The sequence below is a fragment of the Pecten maximus genome, chromosome 2 (assembly GCF_902652985.1).
Source record: "Pecten maximus chromosome 2, xPecMax1.1, whole genome shotgun sequence".
Classification (NCBI taxonomy): domain Eukaryota; kingdom Metazoa; phylum Mollusca; class Bivalvia; order Pectinida; family Pectinidae; genus Pecten; species Pecten maximus.
The window spans coordinates 46,576,189-46,604,178 of NC_047016.1; the positions used below are offsets into that span (position 1 = coordinate 46,576,189).

Genomic DNA, 27,990 nt, shown 5'->3' on the forward strand with positions numbered 1-27,990 from the left:
GTGTAACCGGTGAAACTTGTGGCAGACGAAACTTACAGACTTAGGCCTGGACCCAGAGCACAAATCTGGTAAAACCCCTGCCCAGAGAGAAAGATGGCATCAAATAAAAAGAAGATATGCATTATTGGATCGGGAAACTGGTACGTATATTTTATTGAATATGGTGGATATTTTGTCATTTGAAACGGTCTCAACATAATGCTTGGTGTAGAATTTCGACCTTGTTAGTAACGCAACATGTATAAGCCTATACCGGTAGCGTAATTCACCTCTAGCAGTCTACTAGGGCTGCAATTTAGGCCGCTGGTTGGCCGATTTATTTTTTTATCGCATGTTATGCCGACTACGACACAGTGCCTGTCAAAAAGTGCTGTAGTATGCCATTACACAACTGACAAAACAGTAGCATATAGCCTAAGGCTAGACGAGGCATCAAGCCAGAGAGCCTTGAACTGTTACAGATAAAAGCAGTTAACGGTCGACTTATACATCATTTTATATTCTTCTGTCTAGTAATCTACCTACAGCGTTGTGAATCTCATTAATGACACCTATTAAGTATAATGATAACAACTGTACCAACTGTCATCCAAAAGGGAGTTATCATTTTGTGGTGTAAAAGAAGTGGGTCAGTGTGGCTTTATATATGGTGTGCTATTGTGTAAACCACTACAAAATAGTCTCTGTCACTCAGCTGACAGAATCTGCATATGCTTCTCTTTGGTTCAGTTGGCAAAGACATGAACTTAGACTGTTTTATGTGATGATAATAAACCTATTTACGTAATAAACCCATTTGTGTAGACGGTAAACTATTAAACCTGTTGTAAGTTATTACAAATAAGAATATACAAGGGATGACCTGGAATATTGATTTCCTTAGGAGAGATGTACGTACCTGTTAAAGGGTGAGACTTGATGCACTTTATATTTTTATCTGGCTGAACAGGTTCATGATCGCTTATAATCAAAATAAGGATGATCACTTACAATCTGATCAGAATAAGGAAGTTGCCAATCATTAAAGAAAAGTTAAGTGTCTAAGTATAAATATGACTGGGAAAAATCACTGTCCAAATAAAAAAAAAGGTTGGATATTATTTTTTGATATTATTAAACATGCCAAAAAAGCAAGAAAAGAATAATGCATGTTTTATTGGTGTCAACTTTAAGATAATACAAGTTTAAGAGTGTTAATCGCTGCCTTGACCCATAAAATATATTCTTAGAAGAATTGCTCCATAAAAGCATGGTTAACATAAAAGTGAAATCTAATCCCTATGTGAATTTTCAGTTTTATTATTAATTAAGTAATTGAAGAATAGGTTTTATGTCCACAGCCAGTATTCATATTTTTAAAAATGTCAGAAAACTGTGTTCAGGTCTATTCTCGTCATACTGGCACTAGGCGTCACTTTCACACTTGTGATGTCACAACTCAGAATCTATCTATAGCGGTACACCCATAGCCACCTGATGATACAATAGTGCTGTAACGGTACAGTCATAGCCACCTGATGATAAAATAGTGCTGTAACGGTACACCTACAGCCACCTGATGATACAAAAGTGCTGTAACGGTACAAACATAGCCCTGTAACGGTACACCCACGGCCACCTGATTATACAATAGTGCTGTAACGGTACGGCCACCTGATGATACAACAGTGCTGTAACGGTATACCCATGGCCACCTGATGATACAATAGTGCTGTAACGGTACACCCACGGCCACCTGATGATACAATATTTAGGGATTAGGCAATGGAATCTGAACCCTGAGCAAGCCTTGTGTTTGTCAACTATAGAATTATCTTCCTTTGTTGAGACCCTCTTGTCTGTTGATATAGTTGTACAGTACAACAGTGGTAAAACTGAGAACAGATTTTCAAAAACACAAGATATGAAGACCTTTCAAATGATTTTTTTTTTAAATATCAAAAAAATCTAAAACTATTTTAAAATAGGTATGATTTTGAATTTTTATTACCAGGTAAAAAAATGCTAAGGTGAGATTGAGGTATAAGGCAATAACTTGACAATGTATATTGTATATGAAAATGAAAATGAATATAAATTTATATATTGATAAAAAAATGAAAAAAAAATAGTAATAGCAGTCTGGTAATAGCACTTAATACTTTACAATACTGAAACCTCATGATCACCTTATTAAACATTACTACAATGCAGCTTCCAACACAGGTACTGGAAAAACAGATAGCCACTAACCACAGACCTTTAAAAAAAGTCAAGTGACATACAGGTATACTCACCTGAGTTGGACTTTAAACCTTCAAATATTTTTCTCCTCATGTTTATCTACAAAGTCTGACAATTGGGAACATGCTGTGTACATGTTTTTAAAATACTGATAGAACATTGATCAATAATTGTTTTACTGGGAGTATTAAATAAGGCTATCATAACATCAGGAATCATGATAATCTATCAAATAATAGAATAACTTCTAACATGTGGCTTGGCAGTACAAAGTTTCTAAAAAGAACCACAGATATCATTAGACTTCTTCAAATTTATGATTGCTGTGTGGTGATGTTATGTTTCTTTGGTGGGCAGTGAAAAAGGAACTGTTTTCTTGTTTGGGAGCCTAAAGAAAATAGAATTCTAGGGATTTTTAGTCAACCACATCAGATGATGGGCTATGCAAATCCTCCCTTGTCCATGGTCTGTCATCTGTCCATCTGACAGTAAACAATCCTAGTTAATGCAATTTCTGGAAGGAAGTACTGGAAGGATTTTCCTCAAACTTCATTTGTAGGTGTCGCCATGGTCCCTTGTTGTGCCCATTTAATTTTGAGTCTGATTTAGAAAACAAAATGGCCACCAGGCGGCCATCCTTGATTTTGACAATTGAACTTTGCTATCACTATTTCGTGAGAAGGATTTCTCTTAAAAATCACATGCAGCCTTAGGTTTGTCTTGGTCATTAGTTGTGCTTATTTGATTTTTTTTGTCTGATCCAGAAAATGAAATGGCTGACAGTTGAACTTTAATATTGCTATTTCTAATTCACAGACAGTTCTTCTTAGATCTCTTTTAGATTTCATACATAGAGTTCCTTGTTATCAAATAAAGTAGATCCCTCTTAGATTTCATATAGAGATCTTGTTATCAAATAAAGTAGAGAAAAGATCATATATAGAACCAATAAAATCATTTAATGGTGGGCATTGTAAGATCCCTCCGAGATCTTTTATACAGATGTACTAAGTCAGATAAAAAACCCACTGGATTTAGAAATGTTATGAAACTAACTAAGCTTTACTAGACTTTGGCCAGTTGAAATGAGTTGATACAACCTGGTTTTGAAACTTTGATTGCTGTCCCTGGTTTGGTCAGCAAATAAGATAAGCCCAGATCACATTCCCTGTTAAGTTCACTTTCACCTCACCTGTCAACAGTTGCTTTGAAATAAATAATGTTGAAATGGTCTATTTATCACCAATTGATAAAGCTTGGGTTCCAACACATTTTCTTTTTGGTACTTTTAGCCATTAGCAAATGTACACTTTGAGAGAACATGTAACCTCCAAAAATGATTAAATGGTCTTTTTGTCTAAGATAGCATTATAAAGTTACCTTTATTAATGTCATCTGTTGTAAACATTGCTTCATTGTTAAGAAAATGTTTAAATTCATTGTGAAACATTTGATAAAACACTAGGTGCAATTAGCAAAAGCTCACGAAAGAAAACATTATACATGTTGTTTACATCAAAATGTGTAGAAAAATCTCTATCAAATGACATTTACACTATTTTTTATTTGTTCCTCTTCAACAAGATCTATACCCCCAGCAAGAAAATCAATTGAACCATCGTATCAATAATACAACTATCTCTGTTTAACATTTAACATTGGCAAAATTTAGAAAAAAAATAATTGCACATGAAAATTAATGAAAAGTTCATGCTTCACCAGGGAATGTAAATGTAAATTTTATTCAATTTTACAACTATTGCAAAACAAATTATGATATTAATCATGCTTGTTGGCCTGGATGGAAACATGTGAGAATTGTCTTACTGTGGGATAAAAACCAGAGTAACTGGGGAAAACGCATGTGGTCGGGCAGGCCCCTATACCTTTTCATGTCTAGTCTGCGAGTGTGTTACCTCAGTGCTACCCGACCACTGACTGGTTACTCTCCAAAACTAAGAATAAATATTCAACCTTTTCTTTAGGGGAGATAGCCCTTATCAAAACTGAACTTTCGAAAGTTTTATATCCCAGCAATTAGTGAATTACATTAATTTGATACCCCAAGTAATAAAGTCATGAATTTAATCACATTATCAATTATTTGTAAGCTTATGACATTGGTAAAATGTTGAGAAAAAAAAATTAATTCATTGTTTCACATATGATACCAGTAACTGGTGAAAAATAAAGGAAAATAGCCCATTGAAAAAATGTCAAGCTTCACCAAGGGCGATAATCCTTATAAAAAATCTAGACTAACTTCTTTATTTGCAGGGGTTCAGCAATAGCCAAAATAGTTGGTAACAATGCGCTGGCAATGCCGGACAAATTTGACACTGAAGTGCGTATGTGGGTGTTTGAAGAGATGGTTAAAGGGAGGAAACTCACTGAAATCATCAACCAGGACCACGAAAATGTCAAATATCTTCCAGGACATCAATTGCCTCCCAATGTTGTAAGTTGTTTGTGATTTTAAGAAATAGTTTTGTCAGTTGATGTCTTATATAAAGAAGTTAAATTAAAAGTGATGAAATTATTTGCCTCCCAATGTTGTAAGTTGTTCGTGATCTTAAACAAATATTTATGTCAGTTGTTGTCTTATATAAAGATGTTAAATTAAAAGTGATGAACATTTATTATGATCTAATGCTATAATGATACTTGAGTATTATTTTAACTTGGTTATAAAGAGTCAACATCTTTTTATACTAAAATCAAGATTGTTTGGTGAAATATTTCATGTTGATGGACCTGGATACTGAAATGATTTCTGACAAGGACTAGTTTCACTATCGCAGATATCATATGCATATAAATTGCATTACAATATAGAGGTAGTGAATCTAATCTGAATATAAGTCTATAAGTAGATAGCTGTTATCTGGTACATTTTCTGGATATTTGAATAGATCAAAAAAATTGTTTTAATGTGGTACTTTCACTACATTGCTATACAGTATTATTGACCACTACTAATGTCCCCTCAACAACGTGAAAACAGTATTACGTAATGTCTTTCATTTAAATTATAGCTCTTGTACTTTGAACAGCACTAAGAATCAATATCATTCGTATGACAAACAGTTATTGCATATACAACTGTTGGTTGTTTGGATATATAGTTTACATAAAAAGTCAAATGACAGAATAAGATTACTCAGACAAGATGATAATTTCTGGTTAAATGTATACATACACATGTGCTATGTTGCAAGTTATTCAACAGATACAAATTAAGTTTGATACTTTAAAGTATTTCTTGGACTGTGATTTGCTTTTATGAGATGTCTTTGGTATATATTAACCAGTATTATGTTTTCACCTGATATCTGATATTTCCTGATATATATATGTTAATGTAAGTCTGAAACTTTTGATACATTATGTAATATTTCTATTCCTGAATTCTAGGTTGCTATACCAGATGTCAAAGATTCTGGTGAGGGAGCCGACATCTTCATTTTCGTCTTGCCACATCAATTTGTCAGGGGTGTGTGTGACAAATTGAAAGGAAATGTGAAAAAAGATGCCATCGCTGTCTCTCTTATCAAGGTTTGATATCTCTTTGCCTGGCCCACTGGGCCAATCCCATTCTTCTCTGCTGCTTTTTCTGTTGTCATGGTTTCCTATAAAACACTCCAATTATTGCAAAGTTAACTTTTTTTTACAAAATGGCATAAACCGATATAAACTATCATTATTTTCAAATTCTTCAAATTGTATTCACCTCTTTTGTGGTTTAATATGTGTTAGTCTGATTTGATATGCAGCATCCTTAAATGAAGGAGTGAATGTTGTATATAATGATATTGTGGCGAGTTCTCGGTTGGGTAAAGAACAATGAACATGTGATAAGTCTGGAGCATTTATCATATTTGCACAAAATAAAATGTGTATACATAAATAACATATTTTTTCAGGGTTTCGATGTAAAAGAAGGGGGTGGTATCCTCTTGATTTCATCAGTCATCAGAGAGATGCTGAATATACCGTGTGCTGCTTTGATGGGTGCTAACATTGCAAATGAAGTCGCAAAGGAAAACTATTGCGAGGCAACAATAGGTACATTGATGATAAAGATTAACCTGAATTTACAAAAAAAAAAATGTATTATGGATGAAAACATTGATATAAAGCCATACATTTTGCATCAACCTCAGAACAGCTTGTTGTATGAGATTATTAAACTTTATCGAACGCCTCAATCTGTTAACTATACAATATATATATTAGGATATGACACATTCTAGTTGTGTTTCATTCTAACCAGTCAGCATGATATGATCATGAGATGGCCTCAAAATTTCCAGTGATTTCAGAATCATCTACAATGTATTTAATTGTAATTATAAAGGCATATACATGTATATTGAATGCAAAAAACATGAAGTCGATATTAAGGATTGTTTGATTTGATTTGAATTGTATCGCTGAATAACATCATTTTACAGAGGACCAACCATAGATTTTAGTCAGATTGTTGAATAATGTTTAGGGCCAAGACAACAGGTATACAGGTGTTTCATCTCCATTGTGTTTAATACATGTATCTAACATCTTTGGTGAAGGCTGCAGTCACCCGGACTATGGTGCAATCCTTAAGGACATGTTCCAGGCAGACTACTTCAGGATCGTAGTCTGTGACGATGAGACCACAGTAGAAGTGTGTGGAGCATTAAAGGTGAATGTCAGAATAATATCTAATTTTCGTATTGCCTGCCTTCAGACTACCTTTTCGTATGCCTGTCAAATTTTGACAATGTATTACAGAATAATGACTATTTTTGTCTGTCTTTCAACATGTAGGTACCAGTAAATTCATTAAAATACCTTATTAATAGTTCTTTTTAAAATACAGTGTTGCAATATTAATTTTTTGCTTGGATGTTCCAACAGAATCTAATGTTGATTCAATGAATTCTGTTTCGTGAAAATTATTTTTGTTTTTATTGTAAAAGTTTTAAGATGTAATACTAGTACATATATTCCTGTGAAATTCTTGTGATTATTTTGATTGTGACAGATGAGAATGTATATTGTTCCAACTCACTGAATAAAGCATAATAACATAATTCATCATGCATTCTACAAGAATTACCTGGTAAGATGTTGTTTTTTCTGTGCTGTAGAACATTGTGGCAGTGGGAGCTGGATTTGCTGATGGTCTTGGGTATGGGGACAACACAAAGGCAGCGGTCATCAGACTTGGACTGATGGAGATGGTCAAATTCTGTGAAATTTTCTATCCAGGTATTATATCATGTCAATTTATAACGTCTTGATAAAATACCAATACTGGTATACTTACCATAAGATAGAGTACTTAATAATCTTAATACATTTACATGATGAAAGGGTAAATTTATCTTTAATTTATCAATATGGATGAAATATTTGAACTTAATCAATCCTAGGATGATAAGAAAGCAAATTGCATCAGGGCATTTAGTCCTGTCAATTTCAATATGGAAAAGGAAAATATTGATGGGGCTTTAGAGGTTATAGGTTTGGTATGAAAATTGTACTCAGGAACAAGAATATTTCCTAGGTGTCTAAATGAAGACTTAGCCTGCATATCTCCCTGTTCCATTATGTTCTGTTAATTCTGTGTTTCACGAAGTGTTGGACATTCCTTTTCACATACAGGTTTCCTTAAGTACTTACTTGTACATGAAGGGATATTCCTCAAATTTCATATGCAGGTTCTCTATGGTTGTTTATCAACAAGTTGTTTCATGTTGAAATAGATTGAAAGAACCAAATGGCTTAAGTTAGATTTTGACAAGGCAATATGTTATTGCAACTTCTCAAAAAGTGCTAGAGGAATCTTTCTCACATTTTCTGTACAATTTGGCCCTTAGTTTTCGATATGTGAGCTTGATTGGGAAATGACTACCAACGTGAAATTTTAACAAGCATACATGCCCCTATCGGCCAACACTGAAAATAGTAAAGGACCTTGACCTTGATCCAAAAATCCTAAAACCCAAACTTGTCCAAGTTATTATGGTCTTTTAAAAATTTTGTGAAGTTTGATCAAAATCCCTCCTGGAATGAAGCCACTAGAGTGTTGACAAATTTGAGCAAGTGAGAAAAAAGTATTTAGTTCTAAGATGTAATGATTTCTCGCAATATTTGTATTAAGGATATTACTCTACAAGGAGATTGACCCAGCAGGTATTTTGTAGACTTTGAAGGACAGTTCCTGTGTAAGATATGTAAACACAACTTGTTCTCTGTCTAAACACATTCCATGTCACAGACACTGACCTCACTCTGACCAGTACACACCTCATTTCTGACCAATGTTTAGATACCTTATTTTGTTTAAATTCTTTCACAGATTCCAAACAAGCAACGTTTCTTGAAAGCTGTGGAGTGGCCGACCTTGTCACTACATGTTACGGTGGCAGGAACAGAAGGGTTGCTGAGGCCTATGCTAAAACTGGAAAGGTATGTTCAACCTATCAGAAAATTGTAATTAATACCTAAAGAATTGTGTTGTTTTTAATGGAAAACTGATCTTGAATGATTACAAGAGAATATGATTTTATTAATAATTGCATTTTCACACTGATCAAGAAAACTACATTTTCTGCTCCTTAAACGCAATGCTGGAATTTGACAAAACAGTATTGAAAATTTCATTTCAGAACAATATGACATTCTGATTTATCTACAATAAAGACTTGTTGATCTAATGGCTTCAATGTATAACTTCCCAATTGTTGAGACACTCCAGTCTCTTCAACATGTCAGATGATTTTTTTTGTGATGTATGTGGTATTTATTAAATTGACCCAAAATAACCAAAGGTACGTGAATGAAATACACACCTGCCTCCCCAAAAATAGTTGTTACCCTAAAAATTAAACCGCAGCAGGAATATTCAACCACATTTACAGTAAGTAATGTGTGTGTAATACATGATTTGTCTGTTGTAGAGCATAGAAGAATTGGAGACTGAAATGTTGAATGGCCAAAAGTTACAGGGCCCTCCTACAGCATATGAAGTCAACTACATGCTCAAGGCTAAAGACATGGAACAAAAGTATGTGGAAGTTTTAAATCTATTTTTACATAATATACTCAACTGTCAGACCAGGACAGATATATGTCCCCTCTTTTGTCAGACAAAAAGTTAAATCTCTTGTTGAAATCAAATAGCTCCGGATCAGAATTCAAAAGATTTTACAACATGTTGTATTTGTTTCAGGTTCCCCCTTTTCACAGCCATCCACAATATCTGTAAGGGTAACTTAGATGTCAGCAAGTTCATGGATTGTTTGAAGAACCACCCAGAACACATGTAAAACAGCCTAAAGACTTTACAGCTCAGTGAACTGTACACCATTACGTAGCTTTGTTCATTTCTTCTTTTTGTTATTCATTTGAGGGACATACAAACATATCTTTCTCTTGTTTTTAATTCAGTTATAGAGATATAATTTGTTTTTACTATGTGATTAACTTGGTTCAGGTGCATGATATCTGAACATAACTGTATGGTGCATGTGGTTCTGTATAATTTGGTTTAGACATTCTTGTCATCACGTTCTGTGATAATTTACATTTTCTCATACACCCTTGGTTAATTATAATCATACTTCAGTGTATTATGGTATTGCTGGTGATTAATCAGAAAAAGAAATTTTTATATCAAATATCATTTCTGTGCTCTGACACAGTGTCATCATCTTAAAAACTCAACTTGTCCAGAAGGGGTGAATGGATTTTTGATCAATGATCATAATGTACACATTGACTTTGTAGAAAGACCTATTTATAGGTGCTGTTGGACAGTGTCAGTGTTGGTCATGATGGCCTGTAATAGAGTGAGATCTGCTTTGTATCTATGTCATGTGGTATAACAGTACAATTCCTAAACAAGCACTAATGGATTCATCAGTGTTACCAGGCCCCAGTTTCATCAATGTCTCTAGGAATCTTAGTTTAATAATAAATTTTCCTTAATATTCTGTTGTTTTTACGACCTGGTGTGTTAGATTTTAAATTTTCTTTAAGTTAATGAACATTGATGAAACTAGCCAGGATTGACTAAGGGTCTGCCCCTGCCCCTGAGGACTTTGTATGAAAACTCTACAGGCAAGCGTCTGTTTCAATACAAACAGAATCTGCTGTTCGCCACTCCATAAGGCTACGCATTGACATTTAACCTTTACTATCTGTGCTCACACTATTTCTTTTCCATACTGTATACTTGGAGACTTTAATTTTCGACACAAACACACACTAAGATCAAGACAGAGGGAAAATGTTGAGAACTACTAACTGTAAATATCTTATGTATGGTCAGGAATAGGTTGAGACATTTATTTTGTTTGAGGGTGAATTTTCCTGAGAGGACTGTTTTGAGATATGCAAAAATGTAATCATTATAGGGGAAAAAAGAATTTTTTATGTGCAAAAAGTATTTTAGAAAATTATGCTAAATCCTCACTCATCTCTGTCTTCTTTATAGCATGTTTTTAACAGAAATGCAACTGTTGAGTCAAAATCAGTCAAATATTGCTCTAAACTAAACATTTTTAGATGATTTCCCTCCAAACACCTTCCCTGTGAATGGCCAATGTGTTTTTACTGGAGACACCATCAGATACTGAGTTGGCTACCATTAGACATTTAGATCTAAAATATGTATTGTATTGTTTGTTGACTTACCCACACAAATTGATTTTAACGATGAGGACATACAAGAGTTAAGAATTGAGAATTAAGAAAAATTAATATACACTTTTAATATATCTTAGCATTCAAAGTATTATTATTTCTTGTCATACAATAGCATTATGATTTTACATTTCAGAATAATAAAAGCCACTCAGTCAAGTAAAATTTCTTTGTTGTTCTTGTGGATTTTGAAATTGAAATACCAGCATTGGTTATAGATTCATAATTTGTTTCTTTTCTTATTTAAATACTGAAAACAAATTCCATATAGAAATAATTATCGCTCCAACCTTGAATTCTTTGTTTTTGGAAAAACTTACTTCAACAACTTCTAGAATTGGTTCCATTCAGCATATAAAGGATGTAAAATACAAATTTTAAAATATTGGTTGGTCAAAAGGGAAAAAAACATACATTAAACAACTTTTCCTATAAAGTTGTTTAATTTAGCGTGAGCACAGGCTGTAAAGTTACATATAGTTCCTAGGTGTGAAGATCAAAATAACAATAATACTGGGATAGTTCTCTACCAACGCCAAACCCTATAAGCACATACATGTACTTGGTATAAATTGATCTTTATTGGACTTGCTATGAAGCATACTGGTGTTATGAGCCCAGAAAGGGAAAAGTTGCAATACACTTTACTACAATCAATAAGACTATTTTGCCATGGTTGCTTAAATATATCGTGCATTTAAGATATAATTGTATATTAGAACTGAACTCGGGGAAACAACAGGTATAGCCATATTATGTACTCATCAATATCTGCTAGAATGCTTTACTTTTTTTTTAAAGTTTGCGGAGTACAAACAAGTTGACTTGAAGAATACACCAAACCTATATGCTGCTTATTACAATGTATTATCATTATCTTATATACTGTATGTGTATATCGCCTAATGCTATGCAATTATAATGTTGTGTTGAATGTTTGGTGATGCTGAACCCAGGGCTCCATCAATCTGGCAGTCCCTACCAGTTATTTATGTATATATACAAATTTCATAGAAATTCAAATTTAATATATATATATATATATATAATCAGTGTATACATGTATGTGTGCTAGTGGAATGAAGTAAACAAAAGCACAAAAAAAATTCAAAGTTGATTGAAATGCTGTCATATATAACATTAATTATTAAAAGTAATATATTATAATAGTACGGTGGCTGTGTTCATGTTTGTGATTATTTATCAGTATAAAATGATTTTATAACATATCAGACGTAACAATGTTGTATGATATTGTTCACAGGAACATGGCATAAATTTCCAATCGCATGTATGTAGTTGTACATGTGTGCATATATTATATGTACATATATTGTACTGTAGATTGGGAATTTGTGACAAGTCCCTGTGGTTTTGTACAGATTCCACTAAACCCCATCTTCCATCAAAAGTTAATTTCAAAAGAAATTGAAATTTCATATTCTTTTATTTCAAAATAGTAATACTGTATCAATAATGAAGATGAAGAGAAGGAAAGTAAAAATCATCAAAATACCAGTGATTACTAACTCTGCTGATTCATCCTTTTTATTACCATATCAACGTCTTCCATTGTTAATTCTTAAGCTGTTGTCCCACTATCCAACAAAGGTTTTGCCTCTGCTGATCATGTACAAAATCTACTGGTTGAAGTTGACCCTATTAAGCTGAGGTCAGAGGTCAGGCTGGGTCAAAGAGCCTCCATTGTTACCTGTAGAACTATTACTTCACAGCCACATCACATACAGCTGGATATTATTTACAAGAGGTACAGGAACATTAAATTTACAACAAATAATTTACAGAATATTGACTGGCAAAATCATTTCTATACATCAAATCTACAATAGATCTGCTCCATCGATAATGTTAATTGACCCTATGTGAGTAAATTTATCTCTGAATTATCTAGTTTACATGTATTCCCATTCAATAATGAATGAATCATGTACACTGCAGTTACAAATTCTAGAACTTAATCTGTTTTGTGTAGTGAGTACATTCAACCTATTGACCCGTATAATGTAAAAAGAAACTAGCATAAATAGTGTCTAAATTCAAAAGCTGGTGGCCATTTTGAATATTCAATTAGGCTCAAGATGCACAACAAGTATTCCTTAAAGAGCAATAACAAACTTCAGATATCAAAATTGTTACTGGTGGCCATCTTGTACAATTTTAATTTTTGTATATCAAAATAAATCACTTACAGGTCGGTAGGGACCCTGTCATGTGGCAATATACCCGTCACAATCATCAAGAAGCCCATATTGCAGAGGTTGACATGTTTGACATTTGGACTTGAAAACAATCACAAGGGAGCAAAATATACATTATACAAATCCACCCCCAAAGAACTTGACAATGAAAATGAAATTACCAGTATAATGCTCATTTGTTAGCTTGGATTTGCCTTATTAAACCAGTGACTTTAACGTTTGGTCAGTTGATTCTTGTTTAATTTTGCCCAACTTTTGCTTCATTATGTCAAATCAAAATCTTCATCAGTAAAACTTGACGTTGACCTTTGACCCAGTGACCTTGGCCTTTAGTCAGCTGACTCCTTGTTTGATTCATTATGTCATGGCGAAATCTTCATCAGTAAAGACACAAAATTTGACCTTGACATCTGACCTAGTGACCTTGATGTCTAGTCAGCTGACTGCATGTTCTTGTTTAATTCTGCCAAAATTTGCTTCATAGTGTCATAATAAAATGTTAATCAGTAAAAGATGCCAAATTTGGACTAATGACTTTTGACCTAAGTGTGTAAAAAGTTTTCAGGCGGGAACAAAATTTGTGGACAGACAGAGTGATTACTATAAGACACCCGTATCTCTGATATGGGGCACTAAATTGATCCCTTACTGATCATGTCCCTAATTTTCAACATGACAGCTATCAGCCATCATGAATATCAAATGTTCAAAATGTAGTATGCACATCTTAACCCAAATACTCAACATGTCCCAAAAGATTCAAGAGGATCATGTCATTCGTTCATAGAATAGTGGTAACAAATTTCAAATGTCAAAAACCGAAAGTAGCAACAGAGAGCCATCTTGAATATCCATATAAAATCTGGCTTGCAAAACTAAAGTTTCATGGTGATACCATCAGCAGTTCTTTAGAAATATTGGAAGTAAGAATTATCCAGAAATAACGAAATGTTTAATAGAATCATAAAATAGTTAACTAAAGATTTTGATCCATATTCATCTACCCTATTATAGAAAACTAAAATCACCTCAACTATTGTATTCCTTTATACTCGATCTAAAATTAAATCTAAAATTGAAGATTTCCATGTATAAAAAAAAATTCAAAAATGTACATTTTCCAGAATGATATTTGCCCACTAAGAATATGTTGTATTCAAAGAACATGAAACATGTATGACTCTCTTCTTGGTTTGAAATAAATAGAGATATGCAAAATCTAAAATTTACTAAATAACTCCAAATACAAAAATATTAAGTGAACATCATTGGTGTATATCCTGAACGACCTTTCATTTAAGATACCAGTATCTTGTCATTAGTGAGCGCATGCGGAATTAAATTTCTGATAGAAGAGCAATAAGGTAATATGTCATGCCTCTAACCACCCTGTGGCAGGGACATAAAAAAATATTTCATCAATAACATACACTACATGATCTTATCCATTGCGGAAAAAGTCTTGCACATCTGAACAACAAACATTATGGTCTGATTCACAGGTTACATCACAGGGTTCATTAAAGGTCACTGAAGGAAGATTCTACATGAATTCACAGCAGGGAATTATAAAGATCTATAACTAATTATCCTGTTTCGGAGTATAAACATCATACATTAACCAGAATGAAATGTTGTCAATATACAGGATGAAGATGAGGATTTCTATACACAAACAAACGGATACAAAGTTTTAAACAAGGTAGCGATCATTTCCAGTGCCACAGTTGCTGTGATTGATAATACACCAACAGAAGAATACTCTCGTATTTAGTGCAGTTAGGCGTGAACTTCGGATCACTCTTCCTTAAGAACATATTCAAGATGCACTGACGGCAGGGATGACATCAGTCAGATTTTTTGCTTCCGTCCCAATGCCACACCAGTTTTCCTCAAACTTCATCAAAAACAACTTTTGTTCCATTAGTCGCATCTAAATAAATTTCTTCAGGGCGTATGTTGTTTGTTGAATGCATAAATGAAGTTCAATAAAGGTTCATTTCATTTCGATGTGAAAAGAATAGCTTGAACCTACATACAATGACAGTATAGGTATAAACTGATACATGAGAAATATTTGTCCGGAACTATGTATAGTTAAAATAATTCAAGCTAGGTACTACAACTTCAAAGTACAATGTACAAAAATTGCATAGCAAAGGGAACACATAAATCTAATTAAATTAGACATTCTCTCTATAAAAATCACGGATTTAATCAAATTAGACATTCTCTCTATAAAAATCACGGATTTAATCAAATTAGACATTCTCTCTATAAAAATCACGGATTTAATCAAATTAGACATTCTATCTATAAACATCACGGAAATCCCTATCAAAACCATCACAGAAAGTCAGAATAATATCAAATGAAACTCAATGTACATTAATAAAATGATGATGGCTACAGTGATTATAGAATGAGAGGGAATGACATAATATAATCACACAGCAGCAGGAACCTTCTCTAAATGGTCTTTAAGGTTGAACATGGTGTAACGAACCGTCCCAGAAGAACAGAAATAGTTGTGGCTATATTTGGTCCTGTTTCTATGTAATCTTGTGCGAGACAGTGAATTAGAATGTCCGGGTCGTTCAAAAGCTTTCAACTGTAATGCTTTATCAGCTCTGTTCCATATCTGAAGTCTCGTCTGTTGAACAATTGTCTATTTTGTCTGATAGTTCCTTTTGAATTGCCACAAGTCTTTTCAATATACTAGAGAAATCAAACACACCTCTCTTCTCTCCAAAAGGATCCTGAAAATACAGCCAAAAAATCAAAGTAATGTCACCAGCAATGTTAAAACAATTAATATGTTTAGCAACAACTAAATACATTGGCAGACTTTAAGGAAATCTGCCTGAGGTGCAAGTGTCAACTTTGTGGCAAGCCAAACTGCCTGAGGGCCAAGTGTCAATTTAATGACATTAATAGTCTATCAGGCACCAACTTTTCAATAACTAATAGGCCTAGGATTATGGATTAGTTGTTAGGATTTGGAAAGTAGTAGGCTTGGATAAGTGCTACCAAGTTTGTTCAAATGAATGACCTTGACCTACATATAAGGTCACAGGTGTCAATTATCTTCAAGTGATTTCTTCTGAATAACCAAGAATATTTGGGTAATGCTTTTAAACATGTAACAGACTGAAAGGAATAGTACATGTTTGTATATCAAAATGTCGCTTAGAAAAAGTTTTCCAGTTGATTCTTTGCTTCATATGCTGTTTAACAGATAACCAATAAAAGACAAATTAGGCCATCTTGTTAATTAATCTTTGAGTTATTTAGTTTTGTTCCATTTATGAAAACAAAGATAATTTTATGAAATATTTTAGAACTACGAACCTGCATTGTCAGTCCTTGCATGTCCTGGTGTTTTTTACAGATGGATTCATAATACTCAAAGTAATCTGGGAAAGATGTTTCCATGACCTCTCTGAAATAATACAATAATCTGAGATATAGCTACGAACATTCAGATCACCCGCTACTGAAGGTGTCTATGGTGATGGGATATAACAACAATCTGAGATATAACAACAAACATTCAGATCACCCGCTACTGAAGGTGTCTATGATGGGATATAACAACAATCTGAGATATAGCGACGAACATTCAGATCACCCGCTACTGAAGGTGTCATAATGGGATATAACAACAATCTGAGATATAGCGACGAACATTCAGATCACCCGCTACTGAAGGTGTCTATGGTGATGGGATATAACAACAATCTGAGATATAGCGACGAACATTCAGATCACCCGCTACTGAAGGTGTCATGATGGGATATAACAACAATCTGAGATATAGGGACGAACATTCAGATCACCCGCTACTGAATGTGTCTATGGTGATGGGATATAACAACAATCTGAGATATAACAACAAACATTCAGATCACCCGCTACTGAAGGTGTCTATGATGGGATATAACAACAATCTGAGATATAGCGACGAACATTCAGATCACCCGCTACTGAAGGTGTCATAATGGGATATAACAACAATCTGAGATATAGCGACGAACATTCAGATCACCCGCTACTGAAGGTGTCTATGGTGATGGGATATAACAACAAGAGGCCCAATGGGCCTGTATCGCTCACCTGGCTCTACAGCAACTTTGAAGTTGGTTGAGGTCATTTCTACAGATACTATGCTGATTACTTCTTTATTCAAATATCAGAGTAGGCTAGGTTTATTCATATTAATAAATTTTCTAGTCCTTTATTCCAGCATTCCATTGGCCTAATATCGGGTCTCAAAGGCTCTTGGCTATCGCAAAATTATTATTTACAGATTTAAGCCGATTTCACCCCTGTGACCTTGAATGTAGGTCAAGGTCATTCATTTGAACAAACTTGGTAGCCCTTCACCTCAGCATGCTTAAAGCCCAATATCAAGTCCCTGGGCCTCTTGGTTATTGCGAAGAAGTTGTTTGAAGATTATAGCCTATTTCACCCATGTGACCTTGAATGAAGGTCAAGGTCATTTATTTGAACAAACTTGGTAGCCCTTCACCCCAGCATGCTACAGCCCAATATCAAGTCCCTGGGCCTCTTGGTTATTGCGAAGAAGTTGTTTGAAGATTATAGCCTATTTCACCTCTGTGACCTTGAATGAAGGTCAAGGTCATTTATTTGAACAAACTTGGTAGCCCTTCACCCCAGCATGCTACAGGCCTAATATCAAGTCCCTGGGCCTCTTGGTTATTGAGAAGAAGTTGTTTGAAGATTATAGCCTATTTCACCTCTGTGACCTTGAATGAAGGTCAAGGTCATTTATTTGAACAAACTTGGTAGCCCTTCACCCAAGCATGCTACAGGCCCAATATCAAGTCCCTGGGCCTCTTGGTTATTGAGAAGAAGTTGTTTGAAGATTACAGCCTATTTGCCCAATGTGACCTTGAATGAAGGTCAAGGTCATTTCTTTGAACAAACTTGGTAGCCCTTGATCCCAGCATGCTACAGGCCTAATATCAAGTCCCTGGGCCTCTTGGTTATTGAGAAGAAGTCGTTTGAAGATTATAGCCTATTTCACCCATGTGACCTTGAATGAAGGTCAAGGTCATTTCTTTGAACAAACTTGGTAGCCCTTCACCCAAGCAAGCTACAGGCCCAATATCAAGTCCCTGGGCCTCTTGGTTATTGAGAAGAAGTTGTTTGAAGACTACAGCCTATTTGCCCCATGTGACCTTGAATGAAGGTCAAGGTCATTTCTTTGAACAAACTTGGTAGCCCTTGATCCCAGCATGCTACAGGCCTAATATCAAGTCCCTGGGCCTCTTGGTTATTGCGAAGAAGTTGTTTGAAGATTATAGCCTATTTCACCTCTGTGACCTTGAATGAAGGTCAAGGTCATTTATTTGAACAAACTTGGTAGCCCTTCACCCCAGCATGCTACAGGCCTAATATCAAGTCCCTGGGCCTCTTGGTTATTGCGAAGAAGTTGTTTGAAGATTATAGCCTATTTCACCCATGTGACCTTGAATGAAGGTCAAGGTCATTTCTTTGAACAAACTTGGTAGCCCTTCATCCCAGCATGCTACAGGCCCAATATCAAGTCCCTGGGCCTCTTGGTTATTGCGAAGAAGTTGTTTGAAGATTATAGCCTATTTCACCTCTGTGACCTTGAATGAAGGTCAAGGTCATTTATTTGAACAAACTTGGTAGCCCTTCACCCCAGCATGCTACAGGCCTAATATCAAGTCCCTGGGCCTCTTGGTTATTGAGAAGAAGTTGTTTGAAGATTATAGCCTATTTCACCTCTGTGACCTTGAATGAAGGTCAAGGTCATTTATTTGAACAAACTTGGTAGCCCTTCACCCCAGCATGCTACAGGCCTAATATCAAGTCCCTGTGCCTCTTGGTTATTGAGAAGAAGTTGTTTGAAGATTACAGCCTATTTGCCCCATGTGACCTTGAATGAAGGTCAAGGTCATTTATTTGAACAAACTTGGTAGCCCTTCACCCAAGCATGCTACAGGCCCAATATCAAGTCCCTGGGCCTCTTGGTTATTGAGAAGAAGTTGTTTGAAGATTACAGCCTATTTGCCCAATGTGACCTTGAATGAAGGTCAAGGTCATTTCTTTGAACAAACTTGGTAGCCCTTGATCCCAGCATGCTACAGGCCTAATATCAAGTCCCTGGGCCTCTTGGTTATTGAGAAGAAGTCGTTTGAAGATTATAGCCTATTTCACCCATGTGACCTTGAATGAAGGTCAAGGTCATTTCTTTGAACAAACTTGGTAGCCCTTCACCCAAGCAAGCTACAGGCCCAATATCAAGTCCCTGGGCCTCTTGGTTATTGAGAAGAAGTTGTTTGAAGACTACAGCCTATTTGCCCGATGTGACCTTGAATGAAGGTCAAGGTCATTTCTTTGAACAAACTTGGTAGCCCTTGATCCCAGCATGCTACAGGCCTAATATCAAGTCCCTGGGCCTCTTGGTTATTGAGAAGAAGTCGTTTGAAGATTATAGCCTATTTCACCTCTGTGACCTTGAATGAAGGTCAAGGTCATTTCTTTGGACAAACTTGGTAGCCCTTCACCCCAGCATGTTACAGGCCCAATATGAAGTTCCTGAGCCTCTTGGTTATTGAGAAGAAGTTGTTTAAATGAAAAAGTTGACGCCGGACGGACGGCCGGCCGGACGGATATAACAACAATCTGAGATATAGGGACGAACATTCAGATCACCCGCTACTGAATGTGTCTATGGTGATGGGATATAACAACAATCTGAGATATAACAACAAACATTCAGATCACCCGCTACTGAAGGTGTCTATGATGGGATATAACAACAATCTGAGATATAGCGACGAACATTCAGATCACCCGCTACTGAAGGTGTCATAATGGGATATAACAACAATCTGAGATATAGCGACGAACATTCAGATCACCCGCTACTGAAGGTGTCTATGGTGATGGGATTTAACAACAATCTGTGATATAGCAATTTGTAATTTTAGGAATTTGAAAACAAAAATGCTAGAAGAGTAAAAATTGTTTTACACTCTAGTCAGATGACCTCTTTTTCTTGATATATGCTCTTGAAAGGCAAAATTTGTGATTTAGGTTATTTCTTTCTAACTGTAACAAGAATAGAAGGAAAAGTGAAAATTTCAGCACAACAAAAATGTTGACACAATCACTACTTATCTTTTAAAGCATCTGAATTGAAATCTAAGACATATTATTGTTTAACTTACTGTAGGCTCTGGGGACAGGTGCATTTGCCTTCCAACATGTCGCATACTGCCACCCTCAACGTCTCATGGCGAATTATGTCATTGTATCGTTTGGCATCTCCGAAATTTCTTTCCTGTAGTGCGATAAAGAATTTATTTTAGTTTGAACATACTTTATTGCAGTCGACAAAATGATAGGGTACAAATTATCACTCTCTTTCCTATTATCATCAGCAATTATACATGTATATAGTGAACAGGGAATGTTGCAAAATGATATTTCTATAATATGATTGATAAATTTAATAATAATTTGAAGTTTTATATACTGCAATATCACCACAACATAAAGCCGTCTCAAAGTAGTTCACTAATTATTAACTGTAGATATTGGGCCTTAAGTAACCAGTTGATGTCTTTCTCAACTCCCTGCGGAGCATACAGCCGGAGATGCCCTTTCGACACTAACAGCTTACACTCAACATTTCTTGCACCGCCCTACCATATACTTATTTACAGCGGAGTCGACTGTAACACAGCGGAGTAAAGTATCTTGTTTAAGGATACAATACAGCGCCGTGCCGGGACTCGGAACTAGTGACCCTTCTGTTACATAGCCATGCGTCCTACCACTAGACCACCCTATCTTAAATATATCTTCTACAGTCAGTTATAAGCTGAGAGAGGGTATACAATCACTTGCATTTAAATCTATAGCTTTTGTATTGTGGAAGTGTTGCTCTGCTGAGTGTAACAATGGGGTAAAAAAGGATCTAAAATCAAATAAACTGGACATCAAAGGATGCAAACTGGAGCAGTACAGGATAAAGAATTCACATGTTCTGAAGACAGCATATGCCCTTGTGTTGTTGCTTCCATATATGGGTCATTTTATCCCTTGGAGTCTCAGTCTCTTGAGTTTTATGTGTGCACAAACTTTGCATCAAATTGCCCGTACCTCATCCAATAAGGAATGAGAAATGGACAAGCAACAAATGCAGAAATGGACGAGATGAATGGATTGAACATTTTGTTGCCAATAACATGTCTATGAGAACTTGCTTGGAAATTATAGCATTGAAACTAATGTTACTTTTTGTCGTGACGGTGACACAGTTATTGACATGACAAAGTTTGATCCCGAGTTGGAATGGTGACTGATATTGACAAAGTTTGATCTTGAGTCGGAATGGTGACACAGATATTGACATAACAAAATTTGATCTCGAGTTGGAATGGTGACACAGATATTGACATAACAAAATTTGATCTCGAGTCGGAATGGTGACACCGATATTGACATGACAAAATTTGATCTCGAGTCGGAATGGTGACACAGATATTGACATGACAAAGTTTGATCCGGTGTTGGAATGGTGACTGATTTTGACAAAGTTTGATCTTGAGTCGGAATGGTGACACAGATTTTGACATGACAAAGTTTGATCCCGAGTTGGAACAATTTGACCCCGAGTCGGAATGGTGACTGATATTGACATGACAAAGTTTGATCTTGAGTCGGAATGGTGACACAGATATTGACATGACAAAATTTGATCTTGAGTCGGAATGGTGACACAGATATTGACATGACAAAATTTGATCCTAAATTGGAATGGTGACTGATATTGACAAAGTTTGATCCGAAGATGTTGTATCCAGATTAACAATATAATCTTTTTTATTTCTAAAACTTTTCGTAAATTAAAACTATTTACCTTTTCAAATCCAGGTTCATTGTGATAAGGTTTCTCATTCATCAGAGACTGCATGGATATCAGTACACTAGATAAGCTCTGGGCAGGACTCCAGGCAGGCCCAGACCAGGTACTGAAACACAGAAATATCACACATTCTGATTCACAGATATTATTCTGATTGTACGATTGTACGATTGTTAATAGTGACAGTTACCTTGACCTTGACCCAAAATCTCTGAAATACTGAAGTTACATACCAACTACATGCCAATGTGGCCATCTTGAATGTTACATGGGTCTGAATATTCAATAGGGACAAGCTATAGACTGTCAATCTCTAACTCGAGTTGTTGTTCCTTACACTTAGTGCAAAGAATCAGAAGAAAGAAAGAAAGAAGAATCTACTGATCAAATTTGGCACAATTTCATTCAACCATATTCAAAATTAAACTTATATACTTATAAATTTGATATACAATGTCAAATGTACTTACCCTAATATACTGAGACACACTTTGCCGTTCTTATAGAAGTTTGGGTTAAATCGAACTTGTTTGTCACCTGTGGTCAGGAGTTTGACCCTTGGAGGTCGTATGGGGTAGTCAGGCGGACAACGGATTAAGAAACAGAAGAATCCACCTTCGTATGGGGTGTCAAAGGGTCCAGTGATTAAGGCATGAATCTGTAACATCAGTATGTGGATAAAGACTACACAACAAAGACAACAATGTACAAGGAACAGTGGAGTATTCATAGACAATTTACCAAAATGTTCATAGCAAAGGTTACAAGCATCTGTATGTATGGCAAAGTGGCATTGACAATCATAGCACTAATATAACAGGATGCGCAATGAGTCTGCATAATGGCTGGAATAGAGAAGTCTTGGAAACAATGAGTTGCCCAATACTGCACTACTCATCGACTTCCTCATTCACCACATTCTTCCCCTAACACCCACCTAAGGATTTACAGGAATATTCAACATTTTCTTTCCTAATTAGCCTGATGATGTCAAAAGCTAAACATTTATTTTTATATGTAATGAAAAATCCAACAAGTACTTCAGTAAACATTTAACAGCATATTTTCTTTTGGGCTCAGCCTTTCATGTGGGGCACATCTTTTCTTTTCTTACACCTACAGAAGACCAGCTACAGTGGGTGACAAGAGAGCTAGCAAAGTCATGTAGGGGGCAAACCAGGAACTAATTGACTAAATTTTTTATCTTCCATTTTCTGACCCGGAGGTACCTTTACCAGGTTGTGTCTCGGGCCCTACCTTAGTGATGTCATCCTTGTCTGGGATAATGATAATGCCGGGTGGGGGCTCGTTAAATATTGTCATTATGTCCCTGTAATGGAAAACAATGCTTTGAAAATATTGAACACATTCATAATCATATGTTGTTATCGCAATTGTTGTAAAATAAATAAAGTTTACATTTTTAAAAGATATACCACACTCTCTCAAAAGTAACTGGAGTATGTGATACATACATTAATTTAGATTGGCCAAGTGTGACCTTTGACCCCTTAAACTAAACTGCCTACAAACTCTAATGAAGTGTATGACTTGATGTTATGGTACAGTGATAGAGTTAATTGTGATGTCCGTGAAGATGCTACCTTTTGATACGGAGGATGAAGATGTTACCTTTTGATACGGAGGATGAAGATGTTACCTTTTGATACGGAGGATGAAGATGTTACCTTTTGATACGGAGGATACATTGTGTGGTGGGAGACTCATTATCCCAGTCAGTGCTCTGACAGGGGTCCCAGGATGACTGTGGCTGGGCGGGCACTAAACTGACATGTTCATCAGTCTGGAGAAGGTCCACGGTGCTTTCTTTATCATTGCTGGATGTCGCCATGGCCCATGCTTCGAAACAAACCTACATTAGTATGAAACAAATCTCTTAACATCAGTTTCATACAAATCTACAACACTTGTATAATAGAAATCTCCAACACCAGTATCATACAAATCTACAACACCTGTATAATAGAAATCTCCAACACCTGTATCATACAAATCTACAACACATGTATCATACAAATCTACAACACCTGTATCATACAAATCTACAACACCATTATTATACAAATCTACAACACCTGTATCATACAAATCTACAATATCTGTATAATACAAATCTACAACACCATTATTATACAAATCTACAACACCTGTATCATACAAATCTATAACACCGTACCTGTATCATACAAATCTACAACACCGTACCTGTATCATACAAATCTACAACACCTGTAACATACAAATCTACAACACCTGTATCATACAAATCTACAACACCTGTATCATACAAATCTACAACACCATTATTATACAAATCTACAACACCATTATTATACAAATCTACAACACCTGTATCATACAAATCTACAACACCGTACCTGTATCATACAAATCTACAACACCTGTATCATACAAATCTACAACACCTGTATCATACAAATCTACAATACCTGTATCATACAAATCTACGACACCTGTATCATACAAATCTACAACACCTGTATCATACAAATCTACAATACCTGTATCATACAAATCTACAATACCTGTATCATACAAATCTACGACACCTGTATCATACAAATCTACAACACCTGTATCATACAAATCTACAATACCTGTATCATACAAATCTACAACACCTGTATCACACAAATCTACAACACCTGTATCATACAAATCTACAACACCTGTATCATACAAATCTACAACACCTGTATCATACAAATCTACAACACCTGTATCACACAAATCTACAACACCTGTATAATACAAATCTACAACACCTGTATCATACAAATCTACAACATCTGTATCATACAAATCTACAACACCATTATTATACAATTCTACAACACCTGTATCATACAAATCTACAACACCTGTATCATACAAATCTACAATACCTGTATCATACAAATCTACAACACCTGTATCATACAAATCTACAACACCTGTATTATACAAATCTACAACACCAGTATAATACAAATCTACAACACCTGTATTATACAAATCTACAACACCAGTATAATACAAATCTACAACACCTGTATCATACAAATCTACAACACCTGTATTATACAAATCTACAACACCAGTATCATACAAATCTACAACACCTGTATTATACAAATCTACAACACTTGAGTCATACAAATCTACAACACCTGTATCATACAAATCTCCAACACCTGTATCATACAAATCTACAACACCAGTATCATACAAATCTACAACACCTGTATTATATAAATCTACAACACTTGAGTCATACAAATCTACAACACCTGTATTATACAAATCTACAACACTTGAGTCATACAAATCTACAACACCTGTATCATACAAATCTCCAACACCTGTATTATACAAATCTACAACACCAGTATCATACAAATCTACAACACCTGTATCATACAAATCTACAACACCTGTATTATACAAATCTACAACACCAGTATCATACAAATCTACAACACCTGTATTATACAAATCTACAACACCATTATCATACAAATCTACAACACCTGTATTATACAAATCTACAACACCAGTATCATACAAATCTACAACACCTGTATTATACAAATCTACAACACTTGAGTCATACAAATCTACAACACCTGTATCATACAAATCTACAACACCTGTAACATACAAATCTACAACACCTGTATCATACAAATCTACAACACCTGTATCATACAAATCTACAACACCTGTATCACACAAATCTACAACACCTGTATAATACAAATCTACAACACCTGTATCATACAAATCTACAACACCTGTATCATACAAATCTACAACACCTGTATAATACAAATCTACAACACCTGTATCATACAAATCTACAACACCTGAGTCATACAAATCTACAACACCTGATCATGCGTCATACAAATCTACAACACCTATACAATACAAAACTACAACACCTGTATCATACAAATCTACAACACCATTATTATACAAATCTACAACACCTGTATCATACAAATCTACAACACCTGTATCATACAAATCTACAACACCTATACAATACAAATCTACAACACCTGTATCACACAAATCTACAACACCTGTAACATACAAATCTACAACACCTGTATCATACAAATCTACAACACCAGTATTATACAAATCTACAACACCTGTATTATACAAATCTACAACACCTGTATCATACAAATCTCCAACACCAGTATCATACAAATCTACAACACCATGTATCATACAAATCTACAACACCTGTATCATACAAATCTACAACACATGTATCATACAAATCTACAATACCTGTATCATACAAATCTACAACACCTGTATCACACAAATCTACAACACCTGTATCATACAAATCTACAACACCTGTATCATACAAATCTACAACACCTGAGTCATACAAATCTACAACTCCTATACAATACAAATCTACAACACCTGTATCATACAAATCTACAACACCAGTATTATACAAATCTACAACACCTGTATCATACAAATCTACAACACCTGTAACATACAAATCTACAACACCTGTATCATACAAATCTACAACACCTGAGTCATACAAATCTCCAACACCAGTATCATACAAATCTCTAACACCTGTATCATACAAATCTCCAACACCAGTATCATACAAATCTCCAACACCTGTATCATACAAATCTACAACACCTGTATCATACAAATCTCCAACACCAGTATCATACAAATCTACAACACCATGTATCATACAAATCTACAACACCTGTATCATACAAATCTACAACACCTGAGTCATACAAATCTACAACTCCTATACAATACAAATCTACAACACCTGTATCACACAAATCTACAACACCTGTATCATACAAATCTACAACACCTGTAACATACAAATCTACAACACCTGTATCATACAAATCTACAACACCTGAGTCATACAAATCAACAACTCCTATACAATACAAATCTACAACACCTGTATCATACAAATCTACAACACCTGTATCATACAAATCTACAACACCTGAGTCATACAAATCTACAACTCCTATACAATACAAATCTACAACACCTGTATCACACAAATCTACAACACCTGTATCATACAAATCTACAACACCAGTATTATACAAATCTACAACACCTGTATCATACAAATCTACAACACCTGTAACATACAAATCTACAACACCTGTAACATACAAATCTACAACACCTGTAACATACAAATCTACAACACCTGTATCATACAAATCTACAACTCCTATACAATACAAATCTACAACACCTGTATCACACAAATCTACAACACCTGTATCATACAAATCTACAACACCAGTATTATACAAATCTACAACACCTGTATCATACAAATCTACAACACCTGTAACATACAAATCTACAACACCTGTAACATACAAATCTACAACACCTGTAACATACAAATCTACAACACCTGTATCATACAAATCTACAACACCTGTAACATACAAATCTACAACACCTGTAACATACAAATCTACAACACCTGTATCATACAAATCTACAACACCTGTATCATACAAATCTACAACACCTGTAACATACAAATCTACAACACCTGTATAATACAAATCTACAACACTTGAGTCATACAAATCTCCAACACCAGTATCATACAAATCTACAACATAATTATGTATAATACAAATCTACAACACCTGCAACATACAAATCTACAACACCTGTAACATACAAATCTACAACACCTGTATCATACAAATCTACAACACCTGTGTAGCATGGTAAAGTGAAGCCCATGGTAAAGTGAACCACGCGGCAGGGCGCGTGATGCAGGGCGTTTGCCGTGGAGCAGAGCGTTGCCCTTTACCATGGTCATGGTAATGTAAGGCATTTCACTAT

At 35.2% G+C, this 27,990-nt stretch overlaps 2 protein-coding genes across 2 annotated transcripts in view; one reads left to right on the forward strand and one right to left on the reverse strand.

Annotated features, from left to right (window-relative positions):
• Positions 1–12,089, forward strand: LOC117322283 (glycerol-3-phosphate dehydrogenase [NAD(+)], cytoplasmic-like). The gene is made up of 9 exons (XM_033877097.1): positions 1–140; positions 4,501–4,681; positions 5,638–5,778; positions 6,147–6,288; positions 6,795–6,907; positions 7,356–7,476; positions 8,570–8,679; positions 9,171–9,277; positions 9,443–12,089. The coding sequence occupies exons 1-9, from the start codon at positions 94–96 to the stop codon at positions 9,537–9,539; spliced, it is 1,059 nt and encodes a 352-aa protein (XP_033732988.1). The 5' UTR covers positions 1–93; the 3' UTR covers positions 9,540–12,089.
• LOC117322284 (ubiquitin-conjugating enzyme E2 Z-like) overlaps positions 10,686–27,990 on the reverse strand; it is an 18,753-nt gene continuing 1,448 nt past the window's right edge. The window contains exons 2-8 of the mRNA XM_033877098.1: positions 23,754–23,938; positions 23,323–23,395; positions 22,536–22,723; positions 22,060–22,171; positions 20,363–20,475; positions 16,488–16,578; positions 10,686–15,895 (exon numbers count right to left, since the gene is read on the reverse strand). Of these exons, the coding sequence (XP_033732989.1) occupies positions 15,761–15,895; positions 16,488–16,578; positions 20,363–20,475; positions 22,060–22,171; positions 22,536–22,723; positions 23,323–23,395; positions 23,754–23,917 (876 nt within the window). The 5' untranslated portion in view covers positions 23,918–23,938 and the 3' untranslated portion in view covers positions 10,686–15,760. The remainder of the gene's footprint in view (positions 15,896–16,487; positions 16,579–20,362; positions 20,476–22,059; positions 22,172–22,535; positions 22,724–23,322; positions 23,396–23,753; positions 23,939–27,990) is intronic.